At 48.3% G+C, this 14196-nt stretch overlaps 1 protein-coding gene across 7 annotated transcripts; it reads right to left on the bottom strand.

Moving 5' to 3' along the window:
* Positions 1-2192: 2192 nt before the first annotated feature.
* uckl1b (uridine-cytidine kinase 1-like 1b) lies at positions 2193-13241 on the bottom strand. 7 transcript variants are annotated; one of them, XM_062562325.1, is made up of 15 exons: positions 13100-13241; positions 8688-8881; positions 8481-8587; positions 7498-7668; positions 7182-7253; positions 6910-7099; positions 6767-6828; positions 5485-5504; positions 4577-4675; positions 4391-4484; positions 4039-4101; positions 3805-3927; positions 3573-3680; positions 3343-3499; positions 2193-3010 (listed from the first exon to the last, which is right to left on the bottom strand). In XM_062562325.1, exons 1-15 carry the CDS (start codon positions 13171-13173, stop codon positions 2931-2933), a joined length of 1614 nt encoding a protein of 537 aa, XP_062418309.1. In that variant the 5' UTR covers positions 13174-13241; the 3' UTR covers positions 2193-2930. The 7 variants fall into 7 exon arrangements, 6 of the variants coding, with proteins under 6 accessions (XP_062418309.1, XP_037335181.1, XP_037335180.1 ...); XM_037479284.2 differs by lacking the exon at positions 5485-5504 and adding an exon at positions 6204-6220 and having other exon boundaries at positions 8688-8899; positions 13100-13222; XM_037479283.2 differs by having other exon boundaries at positions 8688-8899; positions 13100-13222.
* Positions 13242-14196: the final 955 nt, after the last annotated feature.

The raw sequence follows: 14196 nt of genomic DNA, 5'->3' as shown, positions 1-14196 counted from the left end.
TTACTATATATCTGTATGCTAGTATTTATATTACTATCTAGCCTTATGCTTTTTACTATTACTATTGCTATTACTATGACTTATCTTACATTTATCTTTTACTTGCTAAATTAAGTACCATCTTGAACTTCCATAAGATTTTTTTCTGTCTGCTGAGGCGAGTCGGCTTTTCGTGGGCTGACGAACCTGAGATTGGGCTTGAGATTACAATTCTCAGGTCGGACAGTCCTCGAAACACAACCGCTCAAACACGTAAATCACCTTCTGGCTGCTTGGGGACGGACGGACTCCGTTAAACACTGTTTTCTAATGAATCAAATGTTCGGATTTTTTTTTTACTTCCGGCTAAAACAATGTAGCATCGATAATATAACATATTTTCAATCGAGATTTGGGCGCGAAACCGAATTTTTAGAAATTTTTTGAAAATACTCCAAAATTTACAAAAGGGATATTTGATATTCTTTATATTATTTATTTTCCTCCATATAAAAAAAAGTTTGCCTCTAAGTCTTTATGTTTGTAGGAAGATACAGATGCTACAAAAATAAATAATCCCATCTCATTTCAATTAAATGAAGGTTTTGATGTACAAGTATTATATCTGAAGTTAAATTCCACATCTGAGCAATTAAACGCTCAAACAGCATCGCGTAAATCCCGTCTCCGAGGGACGGTCCATCAGAGACGTTCCTCTGCGGATAAAGTACGCAGATGGAGAAGACGATGCTGAAACCTCTTCACCAGGCCGATGCAAAACCATCTGGTGATCCAGAGATACTTCACCATCTGAGTGATTCCTCCATCAGCTGTCTGTCTCTCTCACCACCTCTTGATTTAAAACAGACAGATTGCACACTAACCAAACAAATGAATTCACACTTTCCCTCCATGTTCTCCCCCTTTGTTATAGTCACCTTTCTATCTTGAGGGCTGTTGAACCTCCCCCACACGTGTACTTCTTACCCACATGGCAGACTCCTCGAGGCGCAGTCGATGCAGACGAGGGGGAAAATGATCTTCATCACCGTGAAGGCGAGACCCAAGAAGAGACGAAGGCAGGGTGACCTGCAGAGAAGTTGCAGAAGGAAATAAACAAGGCCACTCCTGCTGTGACAGACACATATACACACAAATACACACATGCAGACACACACCCACGCACACACACACTACCTTCCTGTTTGTCAGTGCCGGTGGTAAACTTTCCACTCACACCTCTATTCAAAGGACCAGTTTCTGTGCATTTTGACATTAAGAAAACAAAAGAATGCATCTGCAATAACGTTTCAATACTATTTAAGCAAAGGTTGTCGTGCACGAAAAGGAAAATCTGTTTCAAAGCTTATCAAGTCAATTTAACAGGTTTAGATTTCATTTGAAATGTTTGCACAGCAATGGAGTCGTGTGATACATGATATTCTTAGCTCTTGCACGTCTTTTGACCGTCCCTCTCTGAAGAAAGACGCCTCTCGAGGGTCAACGTCGGCCTAATTGGCTGCCAGTTTATAATTGTCAGTCAGCCTCATCAAAAGCGTGTCGATCACACTTTACCGCGGCTTACTCGACGGCTGTCGGCGAGATAATTATGGAAAGTAATGGAAAATATCAAAGTTCTTCTTCTTTCTGTATGAGAAGAGGACAACCACAGTATCCTTCCTGTTCACTTTTTAGAAACAAGTTGATGAAGTCTTCCTGTTACAAAGGAACAATAATCACAGGTAACGGTTGTAGATGAGTTTAAATAACCCCGAATATTTGACCTCCAGTGACACATTTCACCCAAATGAAATAACACACAGTGAGACTTTTAAAAGCTTGGATGCACTTTAATTTCACAATTTATATATATGTATATATATATATATATATATATATATATATATACATACATACATATATATATACACATATATTTATATTTACGCTTAGCAGCAGTGGTAAAAACAACTGGCAACAGAGACCAAGAGTGCTCTTGGTTCTCTACCTTAATGTTCTATATTTTACACTGTCCAATATATAAAAAATAACTTATAATATATGTGTGTGTAGGTATGTATTTATACCCACACTCATACCGTGTGTATTTTTATTTTAATAAACCTGAATAACAATATCTAAATGAATATTCACACCTCTGATGTTTTAGCTCAGATAACTTTAACAATGAGGAGTGCGACCAAACTGACTGATTCTAAAACAAAAAAAAAAAAGTAGATAATAAATAGGCATCAACTTTTACAGATCTCATCAATACCAGGAACTAGAAGGGCACTTTCTGGCATTGAGAAGTTCAAAAATAAATACCATCTGATGCATGAAGAAGGAGGAAAATGAATGCGTTGCAGATGACCCGTTTTGTTGGCTGGTCCATCCACAGGAAGAATATATGTAAATGAAGAGCAGGCTGCATGAATGTAAGTGCGTACTCTGAGCTGTATAATGAAGAGACCGGTTTAAACCAGTCAGGTCAGCATCCACCAAAAGGAAGAGGCAAAAAAAAAAAAAAAAGAAGACAGAGAGACGGATACGCCCACACGTTTTCCGATCGAGCGGCCCTTCAGAGAGCGCTCGTGGCGATGGAAGTTGAGCAACGCGGGTTCACGTTCTGATTTGTACTTTGGTGAAGATTGTGAAGAAGGTATTTGTGGTAAAAAGAAAAGAAAAAAAGCTTGACGTCTTCTTCTGTTGCGCTCAGACTCACATTCATTGGCGTCGGCTTTAGGCTTCGTCTTCTCAGAGCAACACGCGGCCAAAAGTCAGATTGTCAGTTCAGACGATAACGTGAAATTGTACGGAACCACATACTGTACAAATAAAAACATGTCATACTTTATAAAACTTCCTCCAGGCTGTTCTTTCCTTGAGATTAAAAAGTGAACTTGGGGTTAGCAGTGTCTTTGTTTCCGAGGGGGCGGAGCCCTGCGATGTCAGTAACTGGGCTCGTCCATCTCCTCGTCGCTCCAGTCGGGCGGCGCGTCGGTCCCAAAGTATCGATCCCCGAAGTTTCCTGCGGGAGCCAGAAAGTAGACCGGCGTCAGTTAAAACTGGAGGGCAGGTAAAACAAGATGAGACCAGACGTATCGCTGGAGGAGAAGAGCTTCTGTGACGAAGAGCAGCTTCTCTACATCGTTCAATCAATAGTCATACTGAAAAAGTGTATGTATGGCACGGTTTGGGCAACAAATGTCCACTTCTTCTTCCTCTTTACCCGCGCTTGTACCACCTGACCTACTGGTTGCAGCTCACTTCCTTTTAAACAGGCATCTACTCGGACACCAGCGTTAGCTGCAGGTCTCGTATGTAAATGAAGCCGCTAACGAGTCTCACGTTATTACTCACCGATGCCGGGTATGATGTGGAAGAGGTCGTTGACCTTCTTGTCCACAGCTGTGGTGATGATTTTGACCTGTGGGAACGCGTAGGCCACCGAGTGCACCCCCATCTCTGCCATCAGCAGGGACACCAGCAGGATCTTGTCCTCCTGAACGTCGTGGTCCTGGAAAACACACGCACATGAACACACGAGGGAACGGCCACACGTGGACAAACGCGTGGACAAACACACCCACCAGCAGCACGCGCACCGCCATCATGGCGGCGGCTCCCGTGGACACGGTGCAGTCCATCAGGATCACGTGGTCTTCACCGATGTCTTTGGGGAGACGCAGGTAGTGAAGCTGGAGCCGTTCAAAGACAGGAAGCGGGTTAACGGCAACATGCTACATACATGACGGTTAGCATTGCGTAGCTACATCACAGGCGTGATAAAGCAAACCGGATGATTGCATGGCGTGAACTGACCTCCGGCTCTCCCGTGTCCTGGTTGGTCTGGATGAGGATCTTGCCGATGCGGACGTCTTTGCACACGGCCCTCAGGGCGGGCTCCATGGTCTCGCCGGCGCGCAGGATGGACACGCCCGTGATCTGAAGAGAGGAAAAAAACAACAACAACATCAACAAAATGACTCTGAGCGGAGGTTAATTGCATCTGTTTGCGAGGAGGAAGCCGGCGGGGAGCAAATGGAGTTCACTCACCCTCTTCCCGTGGAAAGTCCTGCCTTCGTAATCCTCCCCCTGGGGGGTCTGCACTGCGTGGACCTGAGATAATATTAAAAACCACAACCGTGAGGCTAACGACGCCGCGCTGCAGTCTGCTAAAAGAGTCATTAATCTCACTTCTAGTCCCGTGTGCGTCTTATGCTTCAGGAATGGAAACTTTCCACCGCGGTGACTCGGTAAGTTTCCACGCTTGTGATTCTCCTCGAAAGCGCTACCCCCCCCCCCCCCCCTCCAACACTTTCACCTCTATTTTTCCATGCTTCAAGGCCACACCATGTCCCCTCAGCTCGTGTCTTACAACAAAGGGTGACTGAGCGCGGCGGGTCACCTGGGAGGGGAGGAAGGAGAGCGCCCGCTCGATCAGGAGTCGCATCAACCTCTTGGAGTAGAAGATGAACTCGTCGCGGCTCGTTTCCTTGTTTCTACATGTGGTGGGGTGAAAGGGAGTGGGGGGGGCATTTGTTAGATGACAGAGGTCAACGCGGTGCGATCTTCTCTTGCTTGCAAATCGTACCTGATGATGGTGTGCATGCCCCGCACCTGGGGCGTGCTCTCCAGAACACTGAGGGTCTGGGGGAGGGGCTGGGCCTGGTGTGCAGAAGCCAGGGCTGCCCTGTAACCGCGGCAACGGATAGCAGAGCGGGGGCGGTTGCGGAAAGAGGGCGGAGGGACAGGCGCGTGAATACAACACACAAGAAGGGTGTCAGTCTTATGAGCTCCGTTAAGAGGCAGAACAAAGCACAGCGAGTCGCCCCCCCCCACATCATTCCAGCTAAGCCTGAAATAAATAAATAATACATTCTTTACCATGGATTAATCACACAGTTTCGGGAGAGTTTGTGACGTTAGCGCCACCTGAGCTAACTGCTAAACATCTGGAGGCTCCATTGGGTTACAATGTGATGCCTTCAGGCTCCGTAAATCACAACGCTGTCGTCTGTCAATTTAACCACTGTTGCAGTTTATGAAAGACATTACTGTGCTTTGCTCTACTTCCAGTACGGCCATAACGAACATTTTGGGAGCCCTCCCACTAGCCCATATGTGCAGGTTTTACACAAAAGCGTGCACACACACACTCACTCACACACACACACACACACACGTGAAAATACGTGCACAAAAATGAATCCACCACAAATAAGCCTTAAGTAGAGGTTAAAGGAAGTCGATCCTAGCTTTTGCTGCAATGTGGAGTATTTAGGAGGAAAAACTCTCACTTTGACATTATCTTTATGTGGATTATTAAGTTAATCAAATGAATGCATGGTGGTTATTTTCTATTAAGGTCTGCACTGGTTGTAACAATAGCTTTGAGTTAGCCTAGCCTCGGTTAGCAGTCGTGTTGACACCACAGTGTCCACAAGTCAACGTTAGCCAGGTGCAAAGAAAAACAAGAGAAATCATAGCAAATCGGCTCACATATCCCAGCGAAGTTTCCTCTATAGGCAGAGGGGGGGGGGGGTGGTTTGTATTTTTCAACCACGACAGGGGGACACACAGAAAAAGATGACAAACAACAGAAAAGGAGGAAAAAAAACAACATCAGGTGGATGAAAGGATGATCACACACGGGGAGAGAGAGCGACAGCTCGGGTCACTCTACAGTATCACCGTGACTGTGAGGGGGGGGCAGAGGGAAGGAGGATCTACAGAGCTACTCAGAGCACCGCGTGGGCGCTGCAACCGGGTGGAGGGCGGCATCTCAGCCCACAGGCCTCGACACATCCTGTGTCTAAAGGCAGGCACCGAGCTCACTTCTTGTCTCTTTGTGGCCAACACACCTCTCTCCCTCCCTCCCTCTCTCTCTCGCCCCTTTAGGAGGTAGAGAGAAGGAGAGGCTATAGAAAGAGTCAATAGCACCTCACCACTTTAACATGTTAATTTCTTTGTTGTTTATTTGGACTCTTAACTGACCGCCCAATTAGCCGCATTACAACAGCGCCGCCTGGCGATGTGCAGATCAGTGGGAGGTAAAGGGTTGGTGTTAAACCCCCCCCCCCTCTCTGTCCCCGTGTAAGTAGCTGGAGCAGCCAGGGTGTGCAGGGGCGGATGTGGGAGGGGGGAGGGGGGTGGGTGAGGGATGTTGCTGGACAGACTGCGAGAGGAGAGGACGATAGACGGGATAAAGGCCACTCTACCTGACGCTGAGCTCGCGCTGGGAGCCGTGGAGGGTGTAGGGGGGAAGTGGGGAGGGGGGAGGGGGGAGAGGGTGAGAAAGCAGTCCATCAGTGGCGTGTGTGTGTGTGTGTGTTTATACTCTCACGATAAGTCTCCTAACTGACTTTTAAAGCAATATGAAGAAAACACTGACATTTTTTTTTACTCGATCGCCTTGTTCAGTTTAAACTGTGCTACGTGCTAAGCTTAAGTGTGTGTGTGTGTTGTGCCTCTGAGGAATCAGTGTTACCTGTACTGGGGTTATTATTAAGGCTGTACAAAAAGGCCTATTATTGACAATATTAAATGCTATATAATATTTTTACTAATTTTTTTAAGTTACTAAAGTAGTTTATTCTGTGTAGCGCGTCTTCTCTCCAGTAGAGGGCGGGATGGAGCTTGTAATCTAACAATATTCTAAAAAGGCTTCAACCACACACAGAATAAACCCAAGTAAGGTTAAATGAAGGGCCATGACACGGCACTAATAACATCCCTTGTGTGTGTGTGTGTGTGTGTGTGCGCGCTCGTAGGTGCGTAGTACCTCCTCCAGCTGACTGTGCACGTGCTGCACAATCAAATCAATGGCCACCATGTTGCATCCGCCTGGCGACAAACAGGAAAACAGCGTTAACTTGGAACCAGTGGCTTTCGTGTGTGTGTGTGTGTGTGTGTGTGTGCACGCACCCCGTGGCACCACGATGTCGGCCAGGCGCATGGTGGGCTCGATGTACTGCTCGAAGGCCGGCTTTACAAACTTGTTGTACTGCTTGATGACGCCCTCGATGTCCCGCCCCCGGTCCGTGATGTCACGCCTCAGCCGACGCACCAGCCGGATGTCGGAGTCCGTGTCCACGAAGATCTTCATGTCCAGCAGCTGTCAGGGGAACATCCGGTCACCGTGGCGATCACTAACGATCGTCATGGATACATGATTCATCCAGAGGACGACGGCGTACCTGCAGGAGCTTCTTGTCTGCAAACGCCATGATTCCCTCAAAGATGATGACGCTGGCTCCGTACACGGTTTTCTGTGATGAGGACACACACACACACGCACACGCATCATGTGATTGTCATGATCAATCAGCAGTTAGACCGAAGAGGAAGTCTGAACCGTGGGAAGAGCAAGAAGAAGAAATGTAATGTGTCGTTCGGAGGCCGTCTGCAGGAGCCCATCTGCAACGTGACTCCGGACCTTTTGGTGAGAGGGATTAAAAAGGTCCAGGGTGCAGCGCCTCGTGTGTGTGTGTGTGTTTGTGTGTGCGTCCTCACCCACTCCTTCTGCCGGCCGTGGGTGGTGAAGTCGTACACGGGGATCTTCACACTCTTGCCCTGCTTGAGTTTGCGCACGGTGTGCGTCAGCAGGTCGAAGTCGAAGGCGTCGGGGTGGTCGAAGTTGTAGTCGTTGCTGGCGGCCAGAGTCTGCTGATCTGGGGTCAGGACCTGAGAGGGAGGCACGGCCGGGGTCACGAGGTCACCGCGACAACGCACGCTTTCAGACACGACCACAACGATTTCCTCAGCAAAATATTTCATCGGTCTCTCGGTTTCTTGCTTTTCGCAAAGACATTAAAGTTTGTGCATCGAGAATTCGAGAATAAAAAAAGAATGAATAAAGAATAAATAAACAATTTTACACAAACGCATTGTAATAAAACACGCACATGCTCAGATGAGTTTGACATATTGTGAAAAAACTTAAGACAGCAGTCGCAGTTAGGCCACCTAAATTTAGGAGAACATCATGCGCCAGAGTGACGTCTGTACCAGGTGGTGTGTGTGTGTGTGTGTGTGTGTGTGTGTGTGTGTGTGTGTGTGTGTGTCTCCCCTCAGGGTGGCCGGGCACGCCTGATCCCCTGGAGGAACCAGTGGAACAGGTTCAACACAAAAAAACAGAAACCAGAGTTCTGAATTTGAAAATATCTGAATCCCAGATAGAAATATTTTGCCGTCGCTGTCACATTGTGACGGGTTATTTATCCTGGAGGCGTTACAAGTACACGCTTGTTTCACCGTGTGGACATGTTCATACTGAGGGAGGTTTGCATGTCTTCTTATGCTCCGCCTTTGATCAGAAACCTATATTCACCATGTTTTTATTAATAAATGTAGTACGAATGAGACTGAATGAAATATGAAACATACTACAGGTGTCAATTGTTTTTGCTGGCTCTGCGAGATCTATTGATGAATAAAATGTGTGTGTGTGTGTGTGGAAGCATTAATCACAGTGTCACACACACACACACGCACACCTTGTAAAACGAGTCCATGGAGAGCAACACAACCCACGGCACGTCCAGCGCCTCGATGATCTTCCTCGCTACCGTCGTCTTCCCTGAAGCGCTGCCGCCGCACAGACCTGTGAGAGAGACACCTTTAGTGACCCCGCCCCCGTTTGCATGAGAGGAGGCAGGTTGAACCCCCCCGCCCCCAGATGGCAGGTGGAAGCGCGACCCTACCGATGACGAAGGCCTCCTTGGACTGCGCCCCGTGCTCGTTGTACCAGGGCGGCCGGCCCGCCGTGTAGATGGTGCGCTTGGAGGTGCGCAGCAGAGGGGGCTCCGACTTGCACTGGCTGGTGGTCCTCTTCCTGGGGGAGAGGCCGGTGCTCACTGCAGGGAGAAGCCGGTCCAGCGAGCCGTCGCCGACTCCGCTGAAACGCAACGCAGCGCTGTTGGTTTTTGTGGAGATGGTCAAACTTTAGTTGTTGGGTTTTTTTGCCCCGGACATGAGTTGCAAACCCCCCCCCCCACTCCCCCCCCCCAGTAGACGAGGACATTTAGTCAGCTGTGTGTGTGTAATCCAACCAACAGAAGCGTCGGGTCGGCGATGGATGGAGCTTGTTAACACAGGGTGCGGTGGGTTAACGTTTAGTTCCGCAGGTTTTGTTCGTCGCGTGCAGTAAAACTGCGGCAGGTACCAAAGGGCACCTCGTGCCTCTGTTGTGTAACTGCATGGCGTGCACAGGGCGTGTACAGGGCAGGGCACATGGCGCGCACGGAGGGTGTTGCCCTGACTAGGAGCTTTGTGTACACGATGCGTATTGACGGATAAACAAATGACAAGTCATTCAAAGCAGGCGCAACTATTCAAACCAAACTCGCCCCTTGACCAGAAATTCACCCACACACTTCCCACGAGACAAATACATGCAACAAGAGGTGCAAGTCGACACCGAAAACTGCACCTACAGACCTCTGCAATCTGGACACAAACTGTCCAGCAGAAGAATAAGAGCTTCATTTGTTTTTTGAAAATGTCAAGAAGAAAAGAGAAGAATGAGCGACTTAGTTAATCAGCTCGAAAAAGGATTAGTTAAGAACTGGTCCGACGCGTTTGTGAGAGAAGCAACCTGCCCCGCCCCCGATGAAGATATTATAGCCTGGAGAAAAGACTTCAGGCACAGAACGTCTTGTCACCGGTATCATAGATAATTGGCGAGCAAAACACTGTTTCTTTGAGCACTTGTAGTATTCTGTAAGCTGCACCTGGCCCAGCGAGGCCGTGACTACGGCACGTTGTGCAAGGCAGCAGCCTTTGGTCCGGTGCTGTTACTCAGTAACCTCTCGGCGCCGCCCCCCGCCGAGGGGTCGGATACGAAGCAAACAAGCTGGACGGAGAGTAGTTGGATGGAGATGGAGGGGGGGGGGGGGGGCTTCTCTATGAACCCATCTGTGGGAAAAAAACGGATGTCTTGGGGGTCACAGAGGTCTCTATTCTGAGACTCTGCGGTTTGTCGATGGGCGGAGCTTAAACACCACGAGGGAGGAGCTTAAACACCACGAGGGAGGAGTTTAAACACCACAAGCACGGAACCCTGCTCTCGCTAATGATATTAGCTGCTCACTTTCAACAATGTTGGGCCGAAAGAACATTTCAAGAAGTGTGCACGCAGGTTGAATTCCTCGAGTGGCACTTTATCAGCGACCTCAAACCGAGTAAAAAGAGAAGAGCGTTTTCTGTCAGTTAGCGGTTGTTCTATTCAATGTTGCACAAAACACTGATGCAGTCTGGTGTCGAAACCAAACAGGACTGATAGCGGCCGAGGGGCAATAAGTTGGGAAGATTCACACCTGTAGAGGTCAAAGTCTGTAATAAAAGAGGCCAAGGGTCAGGGGTTAAAATGCACTTGGGGTCTTTTTCCCTCCATAAACACACACTTGGTTGAAGATTAAAGGCAACGAGTGGCATTCTTTTAAAACAACCAAACCTTAAATCAAATCGCATGACAACGACTTCTCCCTTCAGTTTGAGTTACGACAAAAACGATTTAATAAAAGTAGCAATGTTGCTGCAGCCAAAGGCGTATTTGTGGAAGGCTACAAATTACATAACTAAACGTGTTCGTGCAACTGTATCCCACAGCTCGCATCTCGCAAACTCACACACCTACAAACGAACCAACTCTTTACTTTTTCATCTCAGTCGATTCATTCATTTGAGCCACAGAACCGCCAACATGAACCCAAAAGTCAGCCTTTTCCCCCCAAAACCACAAGAAGACATTAGATCCACGTTACTAACTTTCAACAACAAGGTGATGCCAGAGACCGCCTTCGTCTCCTGTTCATCTACTTTCCAAAATGAGACAAGCTCTCGCTAAACCTGGGAAAAAATATACAGTTAAAAAATAAATAAAATGCACTTACCTGCCATCAGATCTTAGGGTCCAGCAGCCAGATATTCTAGCTCCCGAGTAAGATGGTGGAGAGTTCATGACCGGAGAAAAACACTCGGTTTTTACCCAGCAAGTTATTGTTTTTATCCAAACACGCACCCACCTACTAGTGTGTAAACAAGCACACACTTCAAAGTTGTTCACTTCAACACAGCACAGAGAGACAGAGCAAGAGGTGTGAGCAAAATATAAAGGGGTGTGGTGTTGGGAGGGGGGGCAGATTAGATGAGAAACGAAACGTTAGGCCTCTGTTTAGCTTTCTGTTTCTTCCATTCAGTGGAGCAGCAGAGAGACGCAACTCGATGTGGAATTACAACACGGCAGCCTTTTCCCTCCTCCTCCTCTCGCCCTGCACTCCTCCCCTCGGCCTCGGGGGCCGACGAATGAAAGAGGATCACCTCCCCACCAGATTATGTTCATTAGGTGGTATTAATAGCATCACAGGTTAGAGCCCTCCCCCTCCTGACACACACACACACACACGCCCAGCTTGGGACATCGGTTTTTGACAGCAAGTGTTGCAATAAGGTGGCCGGTGCTGAGAGAGGGACGACAAGCAGCACATATAAACAAACCGGGGGGGAGGGGCTGTAATCAAACTCCTCCCCAGCCTCCTTCCCTCTGGGTTGTTGTTGAAGAAGAGGAAAAAGAGAAGTGAAGGCGACAGAAAGGGGAGGGCGAGCGGAGGCTCAGAGTCTGGAGACGTCAACACGACAGCAAACACCCCCCCCCCCCCCCCCCCCTTCAGGGTGGAGGAATAAACAGCATGATGAAACCCAACACTGCCACTACGATCAGCTGATTGAGGAGCCACCCGGGACACACACACACACACACACACACTCCTGCTGGGCAACAACTCACTGCAGACAAACAAACGATTACCCTCAGTGATCGGGGGGGCTCCTTCACCCCACCCCGCTTAAGTAAAGTCAAACCGTTTACAACATATTGGAGAGCGGACATCGTTTGGGTTTTACTTCCCCATTAACCAAACCACAGGCGGGGTGAGGGAGTAGGGGGGGGGGGGCTGTGTTATTGGTGGCGGTCCCTTTAAAGCTGCTGTCAGAAGACAGCTGCGAGGCGAAGGAAGCCCCATGGAAAGAAGAAGCCTGATGTGGTCGCTATGCAGAACACTCAGCGGCCTCCAGGCTGCAGGGTCAACGGCTCCCAACTGGAGCTGCAAAGTGAAACGTCTCACCAAACTGAACCGAATTCCAACGCCGTCCAAATTACACACGCTTATTATTCTCATCTATTTAAGAAACTGGGACAGAGTTATGTAAGCAGAGCAAAGATGTAACTACAGATCAGTGTTTCTGGGGGTGGTTGATTTGTGGGTGTCTAGTTTTCTGCTACTTGTGACCTGCATTAAATAATATTCATCACTTTTCGATATCACTTCCTTAAATTATGCATACGGACGCCTCCCCGAAGAGTCTCTGCGGCCACATGGAAGCCAACATGGCTGTGGCTTGTTAAATGAGAACCACTTTAACGTTGGGGGGGGCAAGAGAAAGAGTCCACCGGAAACCGGAAGTAACCCTGTGATGGGTAAAGCGATGCAGCGACACCCTCTCGTGGCTCATGAGGACCGGTTACTATACGCTGGAGATACGGGCCACTGCCTCAGCGTGACATCACGCGTGTTCCGACCACCGAGCTCATTGCGGGGCGTTCCGTGTTTTAACCGGAGAAGTCAGCGTTTGAATAAAGCGACCCTGCTCAACTGTACCCGTGTTTTCATGCTTCTCTCCGGTTGTCGGAGCCTCACTAGCTAACGCTACCGTTAGCATGTATCGCTTTAGTAGACCTTGAATGTGCCTGTTTTTATTTATTTGTTCTGGTTTGAGGAGGATGGCGATGGAGCTCCGTCTGGCGGGGGGCACCTCGTGTGAAACATGCAACCAAAGTGAGAGGTTCGGAATGGCGGATTCAGTCCGCCCCGTTAACGCCACATCCGTATTTAACGGTTCGCGTGGTTACGCCGTTATTAACTTCCCGGCTGCCGTACCAGCGACACGTTAACTACCATAACGTCCCCCGCAGTGACAGCGCGTGTGTCCGTACAGATGCTTAACTAAAAACTTAACGTTAATGTTTACGGAAGCCCCCCCACTCCCCAAAGAAAGAAATAATAGTTTTATGAAGTCCGTGATTTCCGGTTAAGATAAACTCAGCTAACCGTGTTACCTGGTCGACACAGGGGGAGTTCTCGGTTCGGTCTCCATCTGTGAGAGCCCTTCTTCCCCGCTAACGGCGGACATTTCCACTCTGTTGACAATCAGGTGTTCTGAGAGGAGCTAGTGTTCAGGCGTGATGCATCATGGGACTTGTAGGCACTTGTAGCCCCCCCACCCTACCCGAAAGGACTACAAGCCCCTGAATGCACTCGGGCTCTCTATAGCAGACAAGTGAGATTTTCCACGTGACCACTTCATTACACTTTAGTGTGAGACAGTGGGGAGAACAAGTATTTGAGACAAAAGCAGGTACTCAACTGACATAATCTAAAACAAAATTCAGATTGTAGGATTTAAAAAAATATTTTGCATTTTATTGCATGACAGAAGTATTTTCTATATCAGAAATGCTAAACTTAATATTTGGTAGAGAAACCTTTGTTTCCTGTTGTTGTGTTTGCACACACTGCAGCAGGGATTCTGGCCCACTCATCCATACGGACCTTCTCCAGATCCTCCAGGTTTTGGGGCTGTTGCTGGGCAACACAGACCTTCAGCTCCCTCTAAAGATTTAGAGAGGAGGCGGGTTCTACTTATTCCTTTAAACAGGGCAAGTGGTTTAGCAATAAAAAAGCTCCAGCGGGGTCTCATCAGACCAAATGACCTTCTCCCATACCTCCTCTGGATCATCCAGATGGTCATTGGCAAACTTCAGATGGGCCTGGACCTTGCATGTGCTGCTGGAGTTTAATCCATGACAGCGTAGTGTGTCACTAAAATGGTTTTCTTTGAGACTGTGGTCCCAGCTTTCTTCGGGTGATGGACCAGGTCCCGCCGTGTTCTGGCCTGATCCCCCACTTTTCCTCACTGATGCCCCACAAGGTGAGATCTTGCATGGAGCCCCAGACAGAGGAAGATTGACCATCATCATGAAATCCTTCCATTTTCTAATCATTTCTAATAGCAGCTGTTTCCTTCTCACCAAGCTGCTGGCCTGTCTTCCTGTAGCTCATCCCGGGCCTTGTGCAGGTCTACACGCTTCTCCCTGATGTCTTTACACAGCGCTCTGGTCTGCAGTGTATCAAATACTTGTTCTCCCCACTGTAT

This window comes from Pungitius pungitius, chromosome 1, assembly GCF_949316345.1.
Source record: "Pungitius pungitius chromosome 1, fPunPun2.1, whole genome shotgun sequence".
Classification (NCBI taxonomy): Eukaryota; Metazoa; Chordata; class Actinopteri; order Perciformes; family Gasterosteidae; genus Pungitius; species Pungitius pungitius.
The sequence above is the reverse complement of the archived record's forward strand: the minus strand, read 5'-3'. Positions and strand labels throughout refer to the sequence as shown.